At 35.8% G+C, this 23,040-nt stretch overlaps 1 protein-coding gene across 2 annotated transcripts in view; it reads right to left on the bottom strand.

The window, feature by feature from the left end:
* Positions 1-352: 352 nt before the first annotated feature.
* The window catches only part of SAMSN1 (SAM domain, SH3 domain and nuclear localization signals 1), a 91,123-nt gene continuing 68,435 nt past the window's right edge, over positions 353-23,040 (bottom strand). For both annotated transcript variants that reach the window (XM_008065618.1, XM_008065619.1), the window contains 5 exons: positions 18,065-18,194; positions 15,800-15,951; positions 14,816-15,022; positions 12,743-12,893; positions 353-1,230 (listed from right to left, as the gene is read on the bottom strand). In XM_008065618.1, the coding sequence (XP_008063809.1) occupies positions 1,028-1,230; positions 12,743-12,893; positions 14,816-15,022; positions 15,800-15,951; positions 18,065-18,194 (843 nt within the window). In that variant the 3' untranslated portion in view covers positions 353-1,027. The remainder of the gene's footprint in view (positions 1,231-12,742; positions 12,894-14,815; positions 15,023-15,799; positions 15,952-18,064; positions 18,195-23,040) is intronic.

Here is a 23,040-nt window from a genome sequence, read left to right as displayed (position 1 = left end):
CCAGTCTGGGCAACAGAGTGAGACTCCAACTCAAAAAAAATAAAAAAAATAAAAAAATAATATATATATATATATACACACACACATATATATATATATACACACACACACAAAATTTGTTGTGAAAATCAACGATTTGGGTAAGTTGAGTTGAAGTTTCCTAGGGGTATCCAGCAAAGTGGGTCACACAGATCTTGGGTCCAGGAGATAGAATGAGACTGTGATAATCGATGTGGGAATTTCCTAATATATTTTTAAAAATGAGAACTGACTATAAGATCTTGTCTGGTAAGAGATATTTTCTCTACAGCCTAAAATTCAAATCCCTTAAGAATCACTTGTCTGGATAATACAATATGCACTTAGTTCTTTTTATTATTCACATTAAGGTATGTCAAAGTTTAAAATATTTACTTAAAACATCTGCACAATTACTAAAACAAGCTTCACTAAATCAGGAGTGACAGTATATTATTACTACTTTTATACCAGATAACAGAGTTGAAAAAATCAACAACAAAAAAATCACTCAAATTTTACTGTGGATTAGGATAAAATATGTCCAGTATTGATTCACATTTTCCCAGTAAGTATAAAAATGAATGTAGAGGCTACTTGGACAAATTATTTCAACAAGAGACTTCTATTCATTAAATAATATACTCGAACTCAAACCTGACAGGTATAAAAAAAGTTTGTTTTTTTTTGCAGACTTTAACGTTTTGTACTTGTAAATTAAAGTCAAATAAAGCATATGTCACAAATACTAAAGGTTTACATTGTGCTGTTTCTAATACAGGCTAGTGAAATATTAACACATAGCATTTAAAATAATACATATACATTTTATTTACAATGTTTGGGAATGCTAGAGATATGAACTTTTATGTACATTCAGATGACAACATTTTAACTTTAGGTTGTATTTACAAGTATTTCTTTTTCTTCTCCTATTTGCTTTTTTTTTTTTAGCTCAAGAAGAGTTAAAATAGAATGCATCTGTAGATATATAGTTGAGAATGTGTGTTCAGTCACTTGGCTCTGTGATAGTAATTTTCTGTACCATGTCAGGCAGATTTTCAGACTCCAGATCTTCTTTGCCATTATCTGAATTTCCTGATGAGATATAACAACCAGAGTCCCTTGGGCAGTCATCTAACTGTGACTTATTTAAGGAGCTGTCTGGGCTCAAGGATAGGGGCACAGGTTCATTTTCTTGATCTTGAATAGCTGTAAATGGAAAAAAGGCAGGAATTAGGCAAAACCAAGACAAATTTTATTCATGTACTAATTCACTTTCGGGCATTATCCTAACTGTAAAGTCAACCTTGACTTCATTACAGTGGAGAGTCCTGCAAGTAAAAGATATCTTTATTAAAAAAAAGATATTTGCACTCAAATATTCAAGCCACTGTTTTCTTAGAAGGCAAAGTTTGCCCTTGGTTGTTCACTTGCAGTTTCGTGGAATTCATGGGAACTGCCTACATAGCAAAGATCAATATAGAATCTCATTTTACATTGATATTAAGTTGCCAGAGACAGCAGATTGTATCCACAGTGCGACTGATGCCCTGTCCAAATACTCCTTAAAGAATCATTAGAAAAAGTCATTTATAGTTTAAATGTTCAATCCAAGTCAATAGTGATCTTTGTGAACAATTTAAGTATCATGGTAATGTGAATTAATGAATAAAAGATCACTATGGGCAACAATGTACAGCAGAACTTCAATTACTTGGAATTTAACTTATAAAATTTTAAGTATCCAGAATTTTCCTATGTTTGCATTTATCAGAAAATAGATAGATGAAACTAGGTTGCTTTTAGAGAGTAAAACACTGAAATGCTCATTTAATCTGCTTTATGAATATTTAGTTTGTCTTCCACATCTTTGCAGTTCTGAATAACAATCATTTATGTCCAGATTGAAAATTCTGTGTCATTAAAACAGTGTTATATATTCAATGGGCATTATCTTTTAAAAATTAATATTCAAGAAATAACAAGAGATATTTCTAAAGAACCTAAGCTGCCTTATATTTAAAGTGATCACTCCTTTAAGATTCCTTCGGCCTCAGCTTTCTTCCTGTCCCGAAGCTTCTTCGCCTGTCCTGACGCCAATAAGTGGATGCTTCTCTGTATTATCAGCTGAGTTCTTCAGAGAAGAAATGAACTCCAGGCTAATGACACTTAGTTTTATTAGCATGTCTTCCTCTTTCCTCTTCTAACCTTGAGACTTTACCAGTTTAAACATTTGAAGAGTTCCAAGTTGGGAGAACCAAACACAGACATTTAAGGTTGGGACAAGATCTCTGACTTCAGAGATTATGCACGTCATCCCATTCCAGGGAGAAGAGAGTAGATTCAAGAATACTTCAAAATCCTTGGAAGAAGGGAATTGTATAATTTTCTTCCACAGGCTACGGTAATGCTAATTAATCCGTCTTTAGAATGTTCACCCTTTACCTGATTTATACACCTCCTACTTCGTAAAGGTATTTTCTAGGTTTCAGATATCTTACCCACATGAGTTTATGATTCTCTGTGTCCAGTTGTCATTGACCTCCATTACAAGTGAGTAATGGGCCCTGATACCCTAAGGTACACTTATATGTAATGAATTAACTTCCCTTTAATGTATCTAGAATGGTACTAGTTTATCTATCATCCAAGAGAGGATAAGGAAATGATCACATAAAACGTTTTCTGTGTTCTGTGGTTTAGAAGAAGAACACTAGTTGGAAAAGACTGGAAGAAAATTATAAAAAGTCTCCTTAGTCTACTCCTTTTCAAAGTGAATTGTAACAGTTCTTTTAACCTTTTCCTTAAGGCTTTTATTTGTAGCCATGAAGCCATATGTATGTCATTCTTCTGAGTCTTCATGTTTGCCATAACTTGATTTAACTGTAAATTCACAAGTCAGGTATTTAAATGTAGTGATGTTATAACTAGTTCTAATATGCATCTATTGTGATTATTATTTTTAAATTTTACCTACTTTGAAGCATTTTCTGTTTATTAGTCATTAACACTAAGTTTGAGGGCATTTACTAGTCATCATTATCCGTATCTGTCAATCACTTTTGTTTCTAAGCTCTTTTATGAAAACACAGCACTAAAATGGGACCTAATTCTGTGAAGATTTTCTTTCTCTCTTGCCTCTGCTTTTCTATCTCATTGCCACTGAAATGAAATGAGCCAGCTCTATATTCCATTATGCAAGTGTTTCTGGAAAAGGCCAGAGGAATTAGTCCTTTTGTATACATCCTGCCACAAAGGCAATGATCACCGTATTTGGAATGTGATCCCCTTTAGTCATAATGGTTGTGGGGATAAGGCCACATTTCCCAGATTATGTTTGGGCCTATTACCTCAAAACAAAATTAAAAGAACTGAGCTACTTCCCTTCAAACTGAAATACTAAAGAAGACTTGGCATAATAAAAACTGCTCCCAATACGCTTTTCTGTTTAGGCTGATTACCAATTGTGGGGCTCTTTTCAAGATATAAAACTTAGGCTTAAAGTACTTTATTTCCAGAATTAGTCCTTTCCTTTTAAAAATAAGTACTTAGCTTGTTATTTCATCCTTGGAAACCTCTATACAAAAAGCTGAATGGGTAACAAGGTAAATAAATGAAAAACTATCTTTACCAGAGAACATGCATTGTTTAATATTAGTAATAAAATGTATTTGTTTTTATTTCCACCTGAGAAATGCTATATCACATTCTTTAAATTCTAATAATTGATTTATTTTAAATACAGGTTATTTATTATAGAAATCTTTCATCTGCATTTTTTTATGGAAGAAGAAAATAGTTTCTCGGTATGAAAGTTATGCAGCACAGTAATTTACAGAGTAGCAGTAATTTGCTAAATGATTTCGTAGTGAAATGAAAACATGACTATGTCTCCTCAAATGCTTCCCACCAGGCCTGCAATAATTTCAGGCAGGTAATCTGCTGGAACTCCTCAACTGTAACTATAAAAAGAAAAGGCAGGTCATTGTGTTATATTATGGAAATGAAAGCTACATAGCATTCACTTTTTTATTTGGAGAATCAAATATTTTCTCTTCTTGTTTCTTTTTATCCTGACACTAAAGACAGGAATTGGCACAAATTTAGGTCTTATTTTATGGGAGGAGGGTGTGTGTGTGTGTGTGTGTGTGTGTGTTTCCTGCAGAGGGGATGAATTCACACTGATGTACCCACATTTTCTTTCTAAGTCACTTAATCCCTTCATATGGCCACGAAACACAGTAAAGCTAACTGGTCTACCCAGAAATTGAAACCATTACCCATCATCAGTTTTGTCTCATGAGTCAATCATTTGGGCTAACCAGGCAAGTAACACATCAGAATAAGAAACAGTTTGCCTCCAAAATTGCACACTTTCCACAGGATATCTTAGGCATCTTTTAATACCACAATGTTTTTGATTATATGTTAGGTATAAAAATGTATACATATTTTATATATTCTGTTATTAAAATTACATACAAACATATATATATATATACCACACACACAAATATAATTCAAAATAAAAGTGTTCAAATTTTAGATAGATTTTTACCTGTAATTCTCAAATCATCTACAATGTTTTGTTTTTTTAATGACAAAATAAAAATGGTACAATAGTTCAGTAACGCCCTCAAATTGATTGCAAATATCCCAAAGGCCATACATTCTCAAATCTGAGTATATTGAACAACTATTATATAATTTGTTAAAGGGTCTCTTTTATGGCTGTCAGCAGACATAATAAGAACAGCAGAAAGCAGAACAGTTCTATTCTCTATGTAATAAAACTAAAATGATCATATTAAGAAAAAAATATTTAGCAAGTATTTTATCTTAAGGAACTAATTTAAATATAAAGAAAGTTTATGGATAAACATTTTAAGATAATCATCAATGATGAAAACAGTACATATGATTAAAAGAAAGGAAAGCTAATATAATTACTCATAAAATAATTATATTGAAGATGTGATATTTAATTAATTAAGAAAGGCAATCTCAATTATATTAAAAGTAAAGACAGTTTCAAGGAAATAAAACCAAATCTTTATTCTGGGAAAAAGTTCTCATACACTGAGGAGAAAAATCTGTCCCATATCCACATATTAAAAAGTTAAGGATTCAATAAAATGAAAACTAATCTTTGCTTGCATTCCCAGGTTTCTTTACCCAAATCATTTACATTTTTATTTTACTATCTTGCATGTCTAAAGCCTGAAGCCTGTTTATGTAGACTAAGTACTATAAAGTAATTTTACCTAGAGACACTAGGAAAATGCTTGGCCAAAGGAAATGCAATAAATACAATGATGCTTAGTTGAATTAAAGGAAATAAGAACTAAGGAAGAACAAAAAAGGAATTCTGTTGAAATTCACAGGAAAATATATCTCAGCTCTATGAACTGTCCTCCTCTTTTTCTCTAGCCTGATGCCATCTCCAAAGACAGAAAAACCAGGGATGCACATTTTTGGACGGCTCAAAACCTCACCCTCATGTTTTAGCCCCATTGGAGTCACTCAAACAAAAACCTAGCCATTCTCCAGGTAGCTACAGCTACATTTATTTGTCTAGAGGCAGCTCTAGACTGTCCATGGAGGAAAATGTAATGGACAATATGGCATAACTCTCAGTTATTTTTTTATTTCTTCCAAAGCACATTCTTCAGATACCTGAACATTTTAACTTTTCTAATTATGGTAAATATGTGGTGTTCATTTTACGTGAATACTAAACCACCCTTTGGGAAAACAACAACAAATGAAAAACAGGAATTCATTCACAGAAAAACAACCAGTTGCTGCTGTTCTCTTGAGTCCACGAGAGAATGTGGAGTTGGAATGGCCTTCCCCTCCTTGATCATCTCTCTGCAGCCTCACTACTAGTCTACTTCTAATGAGATGTGCACCAGAGAGTAAGTCATCTCCCTGTCATCCACTGTGCTGGGTGCTTCAGAAGGAGCAGAGGCATACTCACTCAAGATCACAGTAACTCAGTGTTTACCCAGCAGCACCATCAGGCTGCTACTTTTCCCAACCACACATCCCCATGGAAGGCTTTGGTCCCAGAAAATATTCACCTTCGGTTGAGTTGTCATTTTGGACTGACTTTTTTGATAATGGCCAAATAAGATTAAAAACTATCACACACTACTTAATTAAGGGTCTTGGGAAATCAATGTCATATTTCTTACAGGTTAATGAGACCCATTTACTTGATGAAGGAGTTAAGAACATGCCATTCCAAAATATGCTGTTCTGGCATATAGACTATTTTGAGTTCAAGGCATTTGAAAAGAAGCAGATGCCAGATCACTCTGACTTTCCTCCTGCTTCTTAAAAAGCAGATGAAGTTTCCATGTGAAAGATGTCCTTCCTGCACCAGAAGGAAAGAATCATCTCATCATCATGATAGGAAGTTGAGGCCAATGGAAATCTGTATAAACAAACTATGTTAGACTAATGCTTATCTTCCTAACCATGTCACCCAATTCACCACCCTATCCCAAGGCTCTGTGATGTGTCATGTTTTTACAATTTCCTAGTCTTTGTCTAATTTAGTCTCTAAGTGTTCAACTCTACCTGTATCTTTGGGTCTGGTATTAATTTCCTATGAAGTCTTCGTTGCCATATAAAACTTGTAGTAAATAAATGCATGCTTTTCTCCTGTTTAACTGTCTTGTGTCAATTTAATTTTCAGGCTCAGCTATTTAAAAAGTCCTAAGAGGGGAGAGGTAAAATTTTACCTTCCCTATGCTGATATGGCAAAAAATCAAACTAATTTTGTTGTGTCTAAAATTATTACTTTTGACAAAAATAGGATTATTCTGCATATTTTTGATCTGCTGTTTGCCTTCACCACTTAATATGCTTTGGATATATTTTGATGTCAGTAAACATAGAGCCCTATACCATTCTCTGAACACTTTAAAACTACTCTATGGTCTGGGTATCTTTTAATTCATTTAATGAATCAATTATCGATGGAAGTACCTATTGTTTTTAGTTTTTAACTAAAACAACTGTTTTTGGCTAGTATTTTTATGCATTTGTATGATGAATTTAGTAGGACAAATTCTTAGAACTTGAATTTCTGGCTGCAAAAGTGTGCACATTTTATATTTGATAGTTTTTTTTACATTAATGCTCTCTCAAAAAGTACTATATACACTCTTGCACACACACACATTCATGCATGTTTAACATATACATAAACTATCTTCACAACACACACCAATACTGACCCCCCTATTACAAGTACTTGTATGTGTGAGGTGGGCTTGCAGGTGGTTTTAGTTTTTATAATAAAGAAAAAGACTTGCTTATTACTTGCAGATATTTTCGTCTCCTCTTTCAGCATTTATTCATTCGACATGCATTTGTTTACCATTCAATGATGCAAAGCACAGAGCAAGGGGCTTGGGGAAAGCATGTGGTAATAGAAGACTCAGTCCTAGCCGGGCTTGGTGGCTCAGCCTATAATCCCGCGCCTTTGGGAGGCTGAGGTGAGTGGATTGCCTGAGCCCACGGGTTCGAGACCGGCCTGGGCAGCGAGACCTCATCTCTACAATAAATCAAAAAATCAGCCGGGCGTGGCAGCGCGCGCCTATAATTCCGGCTACTCGGAAGGTTGAGGCGGAAGGATCGCCGGAGCCCAGCAGGTCGAGGCTGCGGTGGCCGGGAGCGGCCACTGCACTCCAGTCTGGGCGACAGTGTGAAACTCCAACTCAAAAAAAAAAGGAAGTCCTTGCCGGGCTCGGTGGCTCAGCCTGTAATCCCGCGCCTTTGGGAGGCTGAAGTGAGTGGATTGCTTGAGCCCACGGGTTCGAGACCCGCCTGGGCAGCAAGACTTCATCTCTACAATAAATCAAAAAATCAGCCGGGCATGGTAGCGCATGCCTGTGATTCCAGCTACTCGGAAGGCTGAGGCGGAAGGATCGCCAGAGCCCAGCAGGTCAAGGCTGTGGTGGCCAGGAGCGGCCACTGAACTCCAGTCTGGGCGACAGAGTGAGACTCCAACAAAAAAAAAAAAAAAAAAAAAAAAAAGAAGACTCAGTCTTTTTTGGCCAGAATAATCATTACATAGTTATGTCTAGTACACAGTCACAGTCACAACGCAATAGAAACACTAGCAGTAGAAAAGTGTTTTGTGTACAGAAGTCACAAAGGTCCTTAGGTGAGTGAAGTGAAAAGTCTATGGACTGTTTTCTTTAGGAATTTTCTGGTAGACGAATAAAAATGCTTATATTTCATTTTATTGTGTTTTTTTTCTTGTATTACATAGAATATGGCATTTATCATAAATGAAATTTTAGGTGGTATAATACAAAGAAATCTGAACACACTAAATTTCATAAAGACAAAGAACTATGACTAGATATAGATATTTTTTAAATGCAAATATTTATAAATACAGGTACAAGCCCTGCATGCCTTCTTTTCTTTGTATATGTGGATGGTGAACATGTCTTTTCTTAAAAGCTGTATATTTCCTGAATCTAGATTCATATCATATGGCAAATGGGTTGGAAACCCCAGGTACACATGTCAGAGGCTAGGGTACCAGGCTACCCTGGCACACCGTAAGGCCAACTGCTGGACTGCTGCTTGGCAGAACTACAGATCTCCCCTGCTGGCAGCTCATGTTCCAGGCTCCTGGCTGGGCCCCGACGTTTGCCCTGCATCGATTTGGGCAGGCGGGCAGGCAGGAAGGCACAACTGGGGATGGCTGAGCAATAAGGGCTGCTGTGACCACAGCTGGTGTCAGCATTCTGGCACACAACCTGCCTCTCCCCTTCCTCCTCACTTGGCACTGCAACCAGAGTTTGCAGGTACCTGAAATATATCGTCTACAGATTCTGCAAAGTTTGCTTATTCTAATTTTTTTCTGCAATTTAAAATATAATTATCCCTGTACTCTAGGGGAAACAAGGTATTTCCAGCACTCATTTTTTCCCTAAGGACAATAGTACACATTTCCGTAAACACAATTTTAAGACACACTGAATTGCTTCTAAATGTGGAAAAAGAGGAACAAGTGCAAATAAAGAGAAAATGTTTACTATAAATAACAGTAAACGATCTTATTTCAGAAATAAGGTAAAGGGGCCTTGAATGTTGTGTTTATGGAACACACACAGACATATTCTTTGTTCTCTTTTTTTACTTGTTGGAAATTTTTATTATTCCCAAAGTAAACAAACCATTTTTAAATTCAAATGATAAATAGAGAAATCCTAATGTGCACAAAATAAATAGATTATGCTCTTTTGTTCCTTCAAAACCTGGGTCTCATCCCAATTTTTCTTCTCCTTCTAACTTTATCTAGATTCGCAGTTGAGGGAACCAGTGACCTAATTCGGCTCAGTTCTAATGCAACACAGGAGCAAATTCCAAGTATCTCTGCTGGTCTTGCTGGGATCGCAGGACCCCAAAGTCGTTATCCTCCTCCAGAGGTAATCCTGTGATCAGCTCTAATGCCACATGCCAGCCCTTTTATAAGCTTGTTGGAGAAGCGTCTTTACCTCCTGCCAAGCAGTGACCTAAAAAGTTTAATCCCATTTATATCTTCAAGGTCAAAGTGGGTACAATGTTATCTATCTTGGGCTAAGAGAAAAGGAAAACTGCTTGCTCTAAATCGTAGATGTCTGTTTTTTGTTTTGTTTTGTTTTGTTTTGTTTTCCAGGTCCCAAACCCCCATCATCTTGGTCTCTCCAGATATATTAAAGGCTCACGTTGAATGTGTGGTTGTCTCCATATTAAACCAGAGTTTTAGTTCTTATCCTCAAGACATGTGCTCAGTTTGTTCAATTTTTGTAATTAATTAGCAAAGCAAAACTTCCAAGTTCCCACCCTAACAAATAATGAAACTTCAAAGTAGTTTATTGCTGTTCCCCAAACTGACATTATTCAATGTTCAAAATAAAACGCACAAATAATATCCTGGCCATTTGAGATACTCCTTTCTTTAAAATTTTTTTTTAAAAGCTAACTATTTTTAACCTATGACTGTGACATGCATTTGTTTTTAATAATGTCTCAGTTTTATATAACTATATATTCAAGGTCTTTATCATTCAAGGTACATGAAGGTTGTGCATTTAATCTTTAGCATGGCTGTAGAAGATAAGATTCACAGAGTGGAGAATAAATAAAAATAAGCATGCAGCCAGCATGATGCCAAATCATCAGAACTCACCATCTTATCAACAAATGGAAGTCATTCTTCTTTATTTCTTGAGCAAAGCAGTTTTATATAAGATAAATAGCTTTCAGTCAGAACAGTCTAACATGCAATATGCATCTTTTTGATATGTATATTCTAATACTACTTTAGACCACAAGATTAAAATAAGAAAAATCTCTGGGTAGTGTGTTGACAAGAAACCCTGGTTGGATCTGCATTTTTTCCACTTTTCATTTTCTAGAATTTGGCTCTGTGTATGTATGTTTGTACCTTACTCGTTATTATTAAGTGATCAACTTCTAGTGACCTTCAAGTACTATTTTCTAAAGTTTTATACAGGGGAATGCTTTCTGGGATTTGTCTTTTTTATATCAAATATGGAAAGTCTTTTTGTGTTTTGTTTTCAGAGACCAAGATAGAGTAGAATATGTGAACATGTTGTGTCTGTTTTCCTTTTTTTTTGGTCAGAGTATCACTGGAGTCACCCAGGTTGAAGTGCAGTAGTGCAATCACAGCTCACTGCAGCTTCAACCTCCTGGGCTCAGGTGATCCTCCCGCCTCAGCCTCCTGAGTAGCTGTGGCTATAGGCACATGCCACCATGCTCAGCTAATTTTTTAAATTTTTTGTGAAGATGAGGTCTCACTATGCTGCCCAGGCTAGTCTCAAAACTCCTGGGTTGAAGCAATCTGCCCGTTTTAGCCTCCCAAAGTCCTGGGATTGTAGATTGAACCACCATGCCCTGCCAGAAAATGATTCTGATAAATTTAGGAGACTGAGTTGTAGTCAGGTGAGTCTGAGAAAGCCACTTAGCTACTTGGGTTTTAGTTTTCCCATCTTGCAAAGGAGAAATTTCATCAGGTGGTCTTTAAAATTATACCCAGTTCTCATATTGTATCATCTATAAATCATTATTCTTTTGTTAACATAGAAGGTAGATGGGCGATAAGGAAGGTGGAATGGAAAAACATAAGGTAACATAAGTGTTTGGCATTGAACCTATCTTTCCTCTGTGAGTCTCCTGGACATCGTGTTATCGCTGAAAACATTGCTTGCTGAGATTCCCAGCCCTTTCTCTTCACAAACCCGGTAGCCAGACAGTCACAATAGCCTCTTACCATTTACTTCCTGAGATAGAAAACTGAATTAAAGCCCTTGAGAAAATTGGTGAAGTAGCGGAAAACTTCAACTTTCAAATATTCAAATTTCAAACGATGAAACCAGTTCTTCTACTGTTAAATTAGTCATGCATGTGAAAGCTCTTGGAAAAGGATGAAGATTTATGCGAACACAAGACAGCAAATAAGAATAAAGAACAGTTTCTAAAATAGTAAATTAATTCCTACTGGATAAAAAGTCAGTGTATAGTAAACATATGCCATGCCCCAATTTTGAGGGACTCATGAGACTGTATAGGATAGCCCAAAAAGGACAGTCAGGAGGCCTGGGTCCTAAATACAGCTTTCCTCCTCACTGTCCATCTGGGCTGTTATTTGTAGTGTTAGAGAGTATAGCATAGCAGCACAAACAGCAGGTTAGACTCCCAACTCTACAATTACTAAGTGATCATCGCCTCCATTTCTCATGATACAAATGGGGAGTAACCACAGAGCAGCAGGGAGTACTTAAGAGGGAAATAATCCCCAAATTTCATTCAGAGCACATATTTTTACAAAGTTGCTAATAATTATTAGTAGTATTGTTTTTGAATGGGAAGGCTGAATTCGGTGACCTAAGTTCCTTTTCATCTTTAAAGTTGGACTCTCCCACCTTTTATTTATTTATTTATTTTTCCCTCATAAAATACTCCTTGCAGAGTTTGGTATACCCTGAGCTGAGGGTTTGTGGGCCTGATCAGATTTAGAAAGGGTGGTCTGTAAGGGGAATTATAAAAATAAGAGCTATCCTATCTTTACAAACCCAGTTAGTGTAGCCAATATGCTGTGAATCTGCATGTGTTATTTCATCTTTAGTGTATACTTACAAATACAGAGGACCAGTTCAGATAATAAAAGTGAGTGCTGAATATTTCTGCAAGCTATTAGAACATTTTGAAAGAGTACTATAAACACATACAAGATGTGACAATATGGTAACGAAATAAATTTTCCCATGTGGTGGAAAGCTCATTAGTTTAGAGCCATGCTCTGTTATTCTACAGAAGCCATGTGTGACATTTCTCACTAATGGCTTACACTCTTACTAAATATTTGTCTCTAACTTCCTCAGTCTTTGGGAATGCAGGCATCCACTTGTGTGCAAATTAATAGCTCTGCAGAATTGTAATAAGGTACTCAGAAAAGTCATTTCATTTCCTAAAGTCCCAATAAGAAATAAAGTTTCTCTTCCTAATTATATATTTGACCAGAGTGGTTGTTTCCAAATTTACTTATTTGGAAAATCCTTACTTCATATGGGAAAGAATGATTTTTATGATTCTCAGTTAATACAACTAGAGCTTTGTTTCTAATGATTTTCTATTTACATTCAAACTGTGATTATCAGCAGGAAGGAGAGTAGGTGAACACACTTACTGTCTTCATCAAGGAGACTTTCTGCTGCTGATAGTAATCTCATCCTGTCTTCTGGGTTTTCAATGTTTAATTCAACAAGATGACTCTCTTTTATATCCTTCAAATCTTCCAGAGTCTCATAACCATTGAGCAAAAGTGTTGAGGTATACTCCTGTGGGAGAGAAAAAAATGTGTATAATACAAACTAGTCAGATTCAAATACTTTACTTTTAGTTCTCTTTAGACTTAAAGAAAGTGAAGAAATGCATATGGAAATCAAAGATGTCAACAAAACTTTTGCTTAACTTTACTTGTATTAGTTTCTTAATTATGAACTTTAGGACACATAAAAGATTACTGTACGTGGTATAATTCTCACCTTCTGGAAGAACAAATGTAAAGAATAAATAGTTATCTTAAGCTGCACAATTCTAAATCATGGATAAATTAAAAAGCTGGATCATTCATCCCATTTGGCACTTTTTTTTACTTCTTAAGCAGTTAAAATGACAGATCTTGGGTTTCCTTAAGTCTCAGTAAAATGCCTCTAACAGAGTAGTATATACAGTAATTTTTGAGTCTACATCTCTTCTTTTTTTCTTGATTGCAAAAACATTTATTCTCACTAACTATCGGGTAAGTTTGAAAATGAATTTGAAACAGACACAATCCTATATAAAAAATCATTGTAGCATTTTGGGTCAAAGTTATTATATAGACCTAAGGAATGCGAGACATTTCTATTTAACTAAAATCTTTTATTAGACCTAAAAATACTATAGCTGGAAAAAGAGTTATTTTCTTTTTTCAGTATATATATTTTGTTCATCATTTGCACCAATATAGACTAGTTTAAAATTCATAGGCTTCTGATTTTGAAGTCTGTATGTTATTTTGTAACCTCTGCTCTCTGTAACAGAATAAAAATGTAAAGTGAATTAGATGCTGTTTTACTTTCCCCCCAAATTCTCCCATTTACCAGATCACAATTTCATTATTCTTATGTTAGTTACTTAAACAAAATAAGAGGAAGTCTAAACGTTTTAAGTAATCAGGAAGAACTTATTACCAGCCCACTTTAACAACAGCAAAATATGGAAAGCTAGAGGTGTAACCATTTGTTTTTAAAAAGCATATTCTAAATGAGTGCTGAAATAGAGATGAGAATATATAAAAAGTCCCCTTGACATATCCATCTATCTATGGGTTCTCAGGGAAGTCATTTCATTTCCTTAGATATTGGTTCTCTTAGAGGTCACAGAGCAAATGAGTGGCAGAGGTAAGATTCCAGCCTGTACTTTCTCCAGAGTATCCCATTGGGGTGTACCCATAATAACATAGGAAGGCTTAGTTAGTGTGTCTACAGTCAAGAACATAACTAGGTATATAAAAAAAATTAAGGAAAATTTGAGTGTTGTCTTGATGATTTTTTGAAAACTATTAAAGTACTGCAGAGTTCATTTTAGAAATGGAATGCAAAACTGTAAATTGATTGAGACTAGGCATATTGTATGTGCACACCACTTAACAAGGTAACTATTTCATAAAAATTGTGTAAACAAACAAGTAAATAATTGGATTGTATATAGAGACAACACAATGTTTATTTAACACAATTATTATGGAACTTAATGATCACTGTTTTCTAACAAGTTACCTTAAAGATGATTATATTTGTTTATCTTCTCTCAACTTTATTTTGATCTCTGCTCTGTAGAAAATACAATTCTCTTTTCATTTTTTTCTTTCAGTTCTCTGGACTTTTACTTTATCCTTCATACTCTATCATTCTCATTTAGACATTTTCTTTGGGCCTTTTATTCTCCTAGGCACTTTCTCCACTGTACTTTCTCAGCATTAATCTCTACTGCAACTGCTAAGTACCATTAGGGCTTAGTATAAGGGATATTGCATCAAGACCAGTCCTTGCAAAATAAAAGTAATAAAGGAGAGATGAGAGGTGTTCTAGGGAAACAGATTTTCCTTTGCTTGTAAGTCTTGTATTTTTAAACAAAACTATACAAATAGCGATTCATGCTCCTCAATTATTCCATTCTTAGGTCACCAAAACCAAACAGGGTATACGGTGCTAACCTGAAGGTGAATCCTCTCTAAGAACTCTTGCAGAGTCTTGGGTTTTTCCCTCTTACTCCTTCGGTGTGCCTTTATTTTCTTGGGGGCTGCTTCCTCTTCTGAGATGACATCCACATAAATAAATTTGAAGTTTCCCACCTTATTGTTCAACATTCCTGTCCACATTCCCATTGGTGTTTTGCAGATAATGTCTATGATGTCTCCTTTCTAAGGGCAAAGAAATATATATAAATCAGATTTCAGAGAACTAAAGTGCTCTAAGAATTAATAGAAAGAATGAAATCATAGAAAACTAGAATAATGAGGACATTGTGTTAAAGGGGTTCAGAGACAACAGAAATAAATCTAAAAACTCAAGTAAATAATTTACTTGTAATAATGAAGAAAACTTCAACATGCTTGACAAAAAAACTCCTACAAAAACAGACACATTTACTTTTCTGTTATCATATCAACTTATCACCTTATATTTATAGAACACAAAGTTATTTTGTGCTCACAGTATACTCCTTCCATACATATAAGAGGTCTCATCATTATTACTTTAAATATTAAAGTAAAAAAAGACTACATTGGCAATCTTACTTTAAATATTAAAGTTAAAAAAGACTGCATTCCTAGGACTCTCATTTCCTTGGCTTCATGAGTTTTACTCCTGCAAATATGGGGCAGAGCTGGGTACCTCCAGTGACTTGTGAAGTTTTCAGTTTTCAGAAAAATGTAGACAATTCCTTCTCTCTGATAGACAGGTAAGCCTGTATTATCTATATAATAGCTATTATGATAATGATCTAAACAGACTGATTCCCCTACCCCCTCTCACATGTTTTATGTAAATTCTGGGCACAGTAAATCAGTTCCCAGTCCTACTGTTGGGAAGAACACATGCACACCCTTGTTTCCCACTGCTTATATGTCCTGAAACAGATCATAAAACTAGTGCTTGACAAAACCATTTAGAAGGTGGATATGATGTTCTCTCACCTTGATTTTGAGGGAGTCAGTGTCGTAGGGACTTGGTGTGAAATCAGTATGCACTCTAGCACGGCCACAGAATGGTCCTGAGTAAGGGCCATCATCATCCAGCCGAAAACTGTCCCGGTTACTTGTACCATCTGAACAGGTTGTTATTCCACCTGACGAAAGCAGAGGTTCACAGTTGTTACTGAAGGCTCATAACATTCTTATCCATTGTCTGGAGCCAACTAAGTATTGATAACACTGGAGCATTGAATGCCAGCCTCATGAAGGGGTTCTAATTGCTTGATCTTAGTATCTGTCTCCCAGTTGCTCTCCATCACTGACCTCTGTCCTCTGAGCCATTTCTGACCCTTTTCCTGCCAGTCTGGCCATTCCCTTCAACTAGTAACCCAAACACCCTCTCACTTCAGTCTCTGTGATCTGATCCAGTTCACAGTATATTAAGCATTGAACACTTGCTAAAGAAGACGAAGGTGTAGGTTTAACCCCTGGCCAAGTCAGACAATTAATTTTGTACATGTAAACAAAGGCAGAAACCGAAAGCAACAGTTTTATCTTTGAGTGCTATTGATCACAAATGGTCAGAGCATGACTCTGCAAGCTTCCCTATAACTTACCACAATAGTAGAAAAATTCTTCCCCAGAGTTCTACAGTTTACCAAAGGCCACTCTCAGGCAACTTTTCTGCACATGAAAGAGTGTCACTTTTTGCTTCTTGTATGATACTGTAACGGAAGGAGCTAGTCTGTGCCCCAAAGTGATTCGAAACTATTCGAAATCAGGATGTTACAACCACCCCAAATCCTTATATTCTTGCCCTCTTCCTTTATGATGTTGACCTTCAGGGAAAAAAATTAGAAAATAAATCCCATTTCGCTGCCTGCCTGGGGGCAAGAATGGTTCCCAATGGAAGTAATTCCTCTCCCCCACCCCTCAGTCATCACTTCACTTCCTCTTTTCATCTGCCTTTCTGGGACTCTGTGCAATGAGGGAAAAGCCCAAGTTTCTCTACCATCCACTGTGAAAATGAGATCCTTCGAGATACTCCATATAATACATGAACTTGTGTCAAAGACAAGTGAGTTGCGGAATCACAGCAATTAAGTTGTATATGACAGCAATTAAATGAGCCACCGTCTCCTCACACCTTTTCTTTCCAACTATTCCAGGCCAGGTCTTTTCATGGTATATGCTAGTTAATAAAATTCTCCCCACATTCAACTTTTCAATTTCGAAGTTTGAAATTTCCAGCAGAAATGAATACTAATGAAATCTGAATTTCACACATGCAACAAGAACGCTTTCAAATGCCTCTGCATTAGCTTTTGTCATAAAATAACTATTCTGCAGTCAGTAGGAAAGTAGGAGTAAAACTTAGGATACTTGAAACATCTGGTCTTTATAATCTATCTTCAAATAACAGAAGCAGTTGGTTAAAAGGAAATGGAAAATAAACTTCGCAAAAACATTAAAAAATCCACAAAAGATTAGAGGGATGGGTAACAGTCTACATATAAAAAGTAATAAAGCATCCTGCAGTATCAATAGTTTCATCCAAATATCATAGCAGGAAATGTTACTAAATTTGGAGTGATTTCCTTCTTAGAAAAATATCTCTGTTCACTAGAACATCCTTGTTAGTGGCTTGCTGATTCCTTTTGGCCACCTAGTTGGTGACATTCTACCCTTCATTATTTACATATTGCTTCACTCTTTACTCACTAGTGCTGAGTCAAGGCCTAAAATGTAGATTTCAGAATTGATGCAAATGTTCTGAACTTTTTAGGGTACTTCAGGAATAAAAGAAAAGCAAAGGAAAAGAGACGAATGGGGAAGGAAAGGGGGAGAGAGAGAGGCAGGGTAGAGGGAGGAAGGAAGAGAAAGAGAGAGAACAAGATTTAATTTATCTGAGTATCAAGTCATTTTAACTATTTTGACTCAAGATAAAGCCATTTCTCCCCAGCATAGATTTTTATTTTAGGGAATGCAGATTTCATTGCCCAACATGACATTTTTGAGGCATATCCTCAAAAGCCCTGCTCACTATAGTGTTAAAAGCTTCAAAACAATGCACAATTATGTCAAAGACTGTATATTATGTACCATTAAAAAGACAGCAACTTCATGTAGATTGACTACACCTGACATTTTCACCATTTCTGTTATTAAGTAGTTGGAACCTTGTTGCTAATTTGATGCAAACTTGTTTTTAATTAATTTAGCCCAAACCTCACATCCAGAATCGCGTCCCTTATTCATTGGTCTTACTTGATGAGCTCTGCCCACTGTAGAGACTATCCATGGAGTCACTGGCCTTGAGGGAGCCTTTCTCTGTGTGGGTCCCAATCATAGGGTCACTGTTCCGATATGAGAGGGTATCACCTCCACCTTCCTCATCCTTCAGAAAACATATCAGAAGTTAAGTGCAGAGAGCAGATTTCCATAAAGATATTCACTATATACATTGATTTAGTAAACAAGATGTATTTTAGCAAAAAAACAAAAAACAAAAAAACCTTAAGAATACGTTAGCATAAAATATGAGAATCATTCATCTTTTCTTCAATTTCTGGCAAAACACTTTACAGTGTACTTGGAAAAATTCTTTAAATGAGACATTCCTCATTGTGGAATTCAACTGAAATTATAATGGTTCACTTTTGCAAATTAGGATGACTATCATATCAAGACTATTTAATCAGAAATGTTAGATTTATTGACATCTATACTTTATTTGCCAAAGCACTTTTACTTTTTAAATGTTCTCCTGATCATTTATTTACCACCATTACGAATCCATTGAGATCTGTTACAAGTGTAAACTCTGTTTCATGTCACTTATTTGCACCCTACCAGATGACTAGATATGAATAAAAGATGCATACTTTGCAATTCTAAAGCAAAGCTTATCTAAGAAGATTTAAAAATCTTATACCATGCTTGCCACCTAGTCAATTGAAAAGCAAATCTTGCATAAAATTAGAAAAGGCAGACTCCTTCAAAACAAATTACATTTCCTTGAAAACATCTCAAATGTTTTCCACATTTAGATATGTCGAGCAAAACCTATAAATTTCTTAATATTTAATCATAACATAATTCAATATTACTCACTTTTGAGCATTTCTAAACACGGATAAAACTTCAGAACATATATGCAATATGCATTTAGTTTGATTTTCTGCTTTTATCCACTATATGCATTCATTTAGTCATCCAACACAAGATTATAGAACACCTTCTAGGCACTGGGTACTGTTCTAAGAACCGGAGATTACCATGGTCAACAGGATAACAGGGTCTTTGCGCTAATGAAGTATACTTTAAAGTGTTAGGCTATGTGTATGTGTATATAGAGTGTTTAGAGAGACGTGGTAAACAAAATAAGCAAGACAATTTTAAAGAAAATTGCTATGAAGAAGATACAATTGGATAATGTTAGAAAATTAGCTACTGATATTAGGCCCAGGAGAATGTTGGGTGATTTAGATGGAGTAGCCCCTGAAGACCTCTCCCATAAGGTAATATATGTTCTGAATCATTGACCTGAGTGATAACAAGTTGTAACTTATGTGACACTTTGGAGACAGTTTTCTAAGACAAAAGGAACAGCAAGAGCAAAATAACTGAACTCAGAATTAGCTTGAGCTGTGCAAGGAAAACAAAGTCAATGTAGCAAGAAAAATGAAATTAGTATGTAATTTCAAAAAAGTAGACTGAAGCCAGATCAAGAAGAGCTTTATCAATCATGTTTGGTGACCATAGAATGTGTCTCCTTAGATCTCTTACTACAAGACCCTTCTTTACTGACAGTCCCAGGACTGCTCCTCTGTATCCACTGGGTTTGCACCAAAACCATGCTCCCCACCAGTGACTGAAAAGGTGGGTGTATCATCTGAGCTCATTCTAGTAAGATGCAGTGCTCTTTTAATGAAAAACTTTGGTATAAGGATTCTCCAACAACCCAGCCAAAGCTGTCTCATAGTTGAGTTGAGGTCTGATATTCTTTCTTTCTTTCTTTTTTGAGTTGGAGTCTCACTCTGTCGCCCAGACTGGAGTGCAGTGGCCGCTTCCGGCCACCGCAGCCTCAACCTGCTGGGCTCCGGCGATCCTTCTGCCTCAGCCTTCCAAGTAGTTGGAATTACAGGCATGAGCTACCACGCCCAGCTGATTTTTTCATTTATTGTAGAGATGAGGTCTTGCTGCCTAGGTGGGTCTCGAACCCGCGGGCTCAGTCAATCCACTCACCTCAGTCTCCCAAAGGCGCGGGATTACAGGCTGAGCCACCGAGCCCGGCCTGATATTCTTTCTACTTGATTCCCCTTCCTTTTCCTTTTACAAATAACAGACCTGCATGGCAGTCTAAAAGCTTTCTCTTCTTTATCATTCACAGATATTTCCCCCAATACATCTTTGGTGTTTTTATCCCTTTCTTGAGGTGTGCTTTTCAGAGGACTGGAATGAGCACATGATAGTAAATGATTCTACCATGAAGGAAAAGTGGAATTTTTACCAAGGGAGTATTATGTCCTGTTTTCTACTTTTCAGAAATCTTTCTGGCTTTCATGTGAAGAATGAATTTTATGGGGGACAGAGTAAAAGAATGGAAAGCAATCTGATGGTTATTATGGAATTCCAGGCAAGAGAGATTAGCAACTTTGTCTAAAGCAGGAAAAGTTTACATGGAGAAATTAGAGGTACTTTGGAATTAAAACCAAGAGGATATGCTGATGAATTAGTGTGAGAAGTGTGAGAGAGAAGTTTTTTAGAATGGTTCTTAGGTTTTCTTTTCTTTCTTCCTCTCTTTTAAAAAAAATTGTTTTTAGCACATATGGTTATAAAATTTTTCTGCTTTGGATATATTAGACTTCAGTTACCTAGTGGACATATAAGTGATTATATCAAATGAGCAATTGATTGTATAAGTACAACAAATAGGTGAAAAAGTCATGACTAGAGATGTAATTGTGAAAAAAAAAGTCGTGAGACTGGATGAGATCACTTAGGGAGAAGAGAGTACATGAGTAGAGCATCCAGGAATAAGCCTCAGGATGACTCAATATTTAGAGGAATCAGAATGAAAGCAGAGCCAATAAAAAAAAAGAAGCTATGAGCAAGAAGAGTCAAAACAATACACAGTCAAAAAACAAAAAAATCAAGACAGAGTGTGTTTCACATGTAAAGAAATCACCAAGTATGTCAAATAGAGCTGAAAAGTAGTAAAAAGAAAGAAAAGTGACCACTGTGATCTCTTGCAACACAGAGATTACTATTGTTGGTGACAACTGTTTTAATGAGGTATTGGGGACAGAAACCCTATTGAAGTGGATTAAAAAAGAAAATGGGCATAAAACATAAAAATCAACAGAGTAGAATTGGGAATTTATATTTACATGTATATAAAACTTTGAGAATATATATATAGGTACAAGGTTTTATGAGAGTTTATATTTACATGTATATAAAACAGAGAATATATATAGGTACAAGGTTTTATATATATATGTTTATATATTCTCAAAGTTTTATATATATATTCTGAAAGTTTTATACATGTATATGGATTCCCTATCAACCTAGCCTATATATACACATATATACACATATATACTATATATATATATATATATATATATATATAGTTATGACCATATTTCTATGGTCAATTGATTTTCAACAAGGGTGCCAAGACAATACAATGGAGAAAGAATAGTCTTTTCAACAAATGTTGTTGCAGCAACTGGACATCTACACGCAAAAGAATGAAGATGAACTCTTCCCACATACTATATAGAAAATTGTCACACAATGTATCATATACCAAAACGTAAAAGCTAAAACTATAAAACTTTTGAAAAAACAAGAATAAATCTCCATGCTGTTAGGTTAAATAATAGCTTCCTAAATAGGATACCAAAAGCACAAGTGACAAAATAAAAAAATTAGATAAGTAGGACTATGACAATATGAAGCATCTATGCTAAAAACAATACAAGAAGAAGAGCTTTATCAATAAATCTCATATTTTCTAAAATTGTAAAGTACAGTTCAAAGAATGAGAAAAAATATATCATATTGCAAGTCATATATCTAATATCGGGCTTATATCCAAAATATATTTTAAAATATTTAAAACTCAACAGTAAAAAGATAAATAACCCAATTAGAAATGGACAGAAGATTTGAATAAACATTTCTCCCCAAAAGATACGTAAATGGCTAATAAACACATTAAAAGGTTCTCAACATTAGATATCAGGGAAATGTAAATCAAAACCAAAGGTAGGCCATTGCCGCAGCCATTGCCAGGTCATTGCAGTCATGGCCTTGCTAAGCTATGGTGTGGCCATGTGCTCTTTAAGCTATGGCCAGGCCGTGTTTCCTGGCTTTGGCCCCTTCTCCTACCTTGGGGAGGTGAATCTCCTCCTTTTCTCTCTCTCAAATTTACTTTCTAAATAAACTATGTTTACTAATCTAAAAAAAAAAAAAACACAAAGGTAAATCAAAATCACAATAAAAGACCTCCTAGCATCCACTAGAGTGGCTAACATTAAACAGACAGATAATAGTAAGTGTTGGCAAGAATGTGAAGTTATTGGAACCCTTATAAATCGCTAGTGGGAATGTAAAGTGGTGCAGTTGCTCAGGGAAATGGTTTACCAGTTTTTCTGTTAGACATACCAAGGGGGAACCAAAGAAAACCCCAGAGTTATATTTTGGGGGATGGGCGCCTTGTAGTACAGGCTTTCCCTGTTAAGTAAGTGTAACTCACCAGCATCAGTGTTCTAGCTAGAGTTGTTGTGAGAGGCTTTGGGTTATTGTTTTTTTTTGAGATTCTTTCAATGCCTTTGCCCATTCCATGAAGGGTGATTTACAAGTGCACCTGTCCACACCACATTAAGTGTATAGCAGTTTTTGACCCAAAACAGCATGACCTCATGCTCCACCCTCCATATTCACCCAATCTTGCCTGAACAACTTTTTTTTTTTGTTTCCACGAATGGGATGAAAAAGTCCTCAAAGGGAAAGTTTTGCTGATGTGGAAGAGGTGAAACAAAAAATGGCAGAAGCACTGAAAGACATCAAAATGGACACGTTCAAAACTGTTTTGAGCAGTGAAAAAAGCATCTCAATAGATGTACTGCATCCAAAGGAGAGTACTCTCACGGTGACCAAAGTTTAAACATATAAAAATAACTATGCCGCCGGACTCGGTGGCTCAGCCTGTAATCCCGCACTTTGGG

Source organism: Carlito syrichta, unplaced genomic scaffold, assembly GCF_000164805.1.
Source record: "Carlito syrichta isolate Samal-C Ts95f unplaced genomic scaffold, Tarsius_syrichta-2.0.1 Scaffold308688, whole genome shotgun sequence".
NCBI lineage: Eukaryota > Metazoa > Chordata > Mammalia > Primates > Tarsiidae > Carlito > Carlito syrichta.
This window is presented reverse-complemented; position numbering and strand designations above follow the sequence as displayed.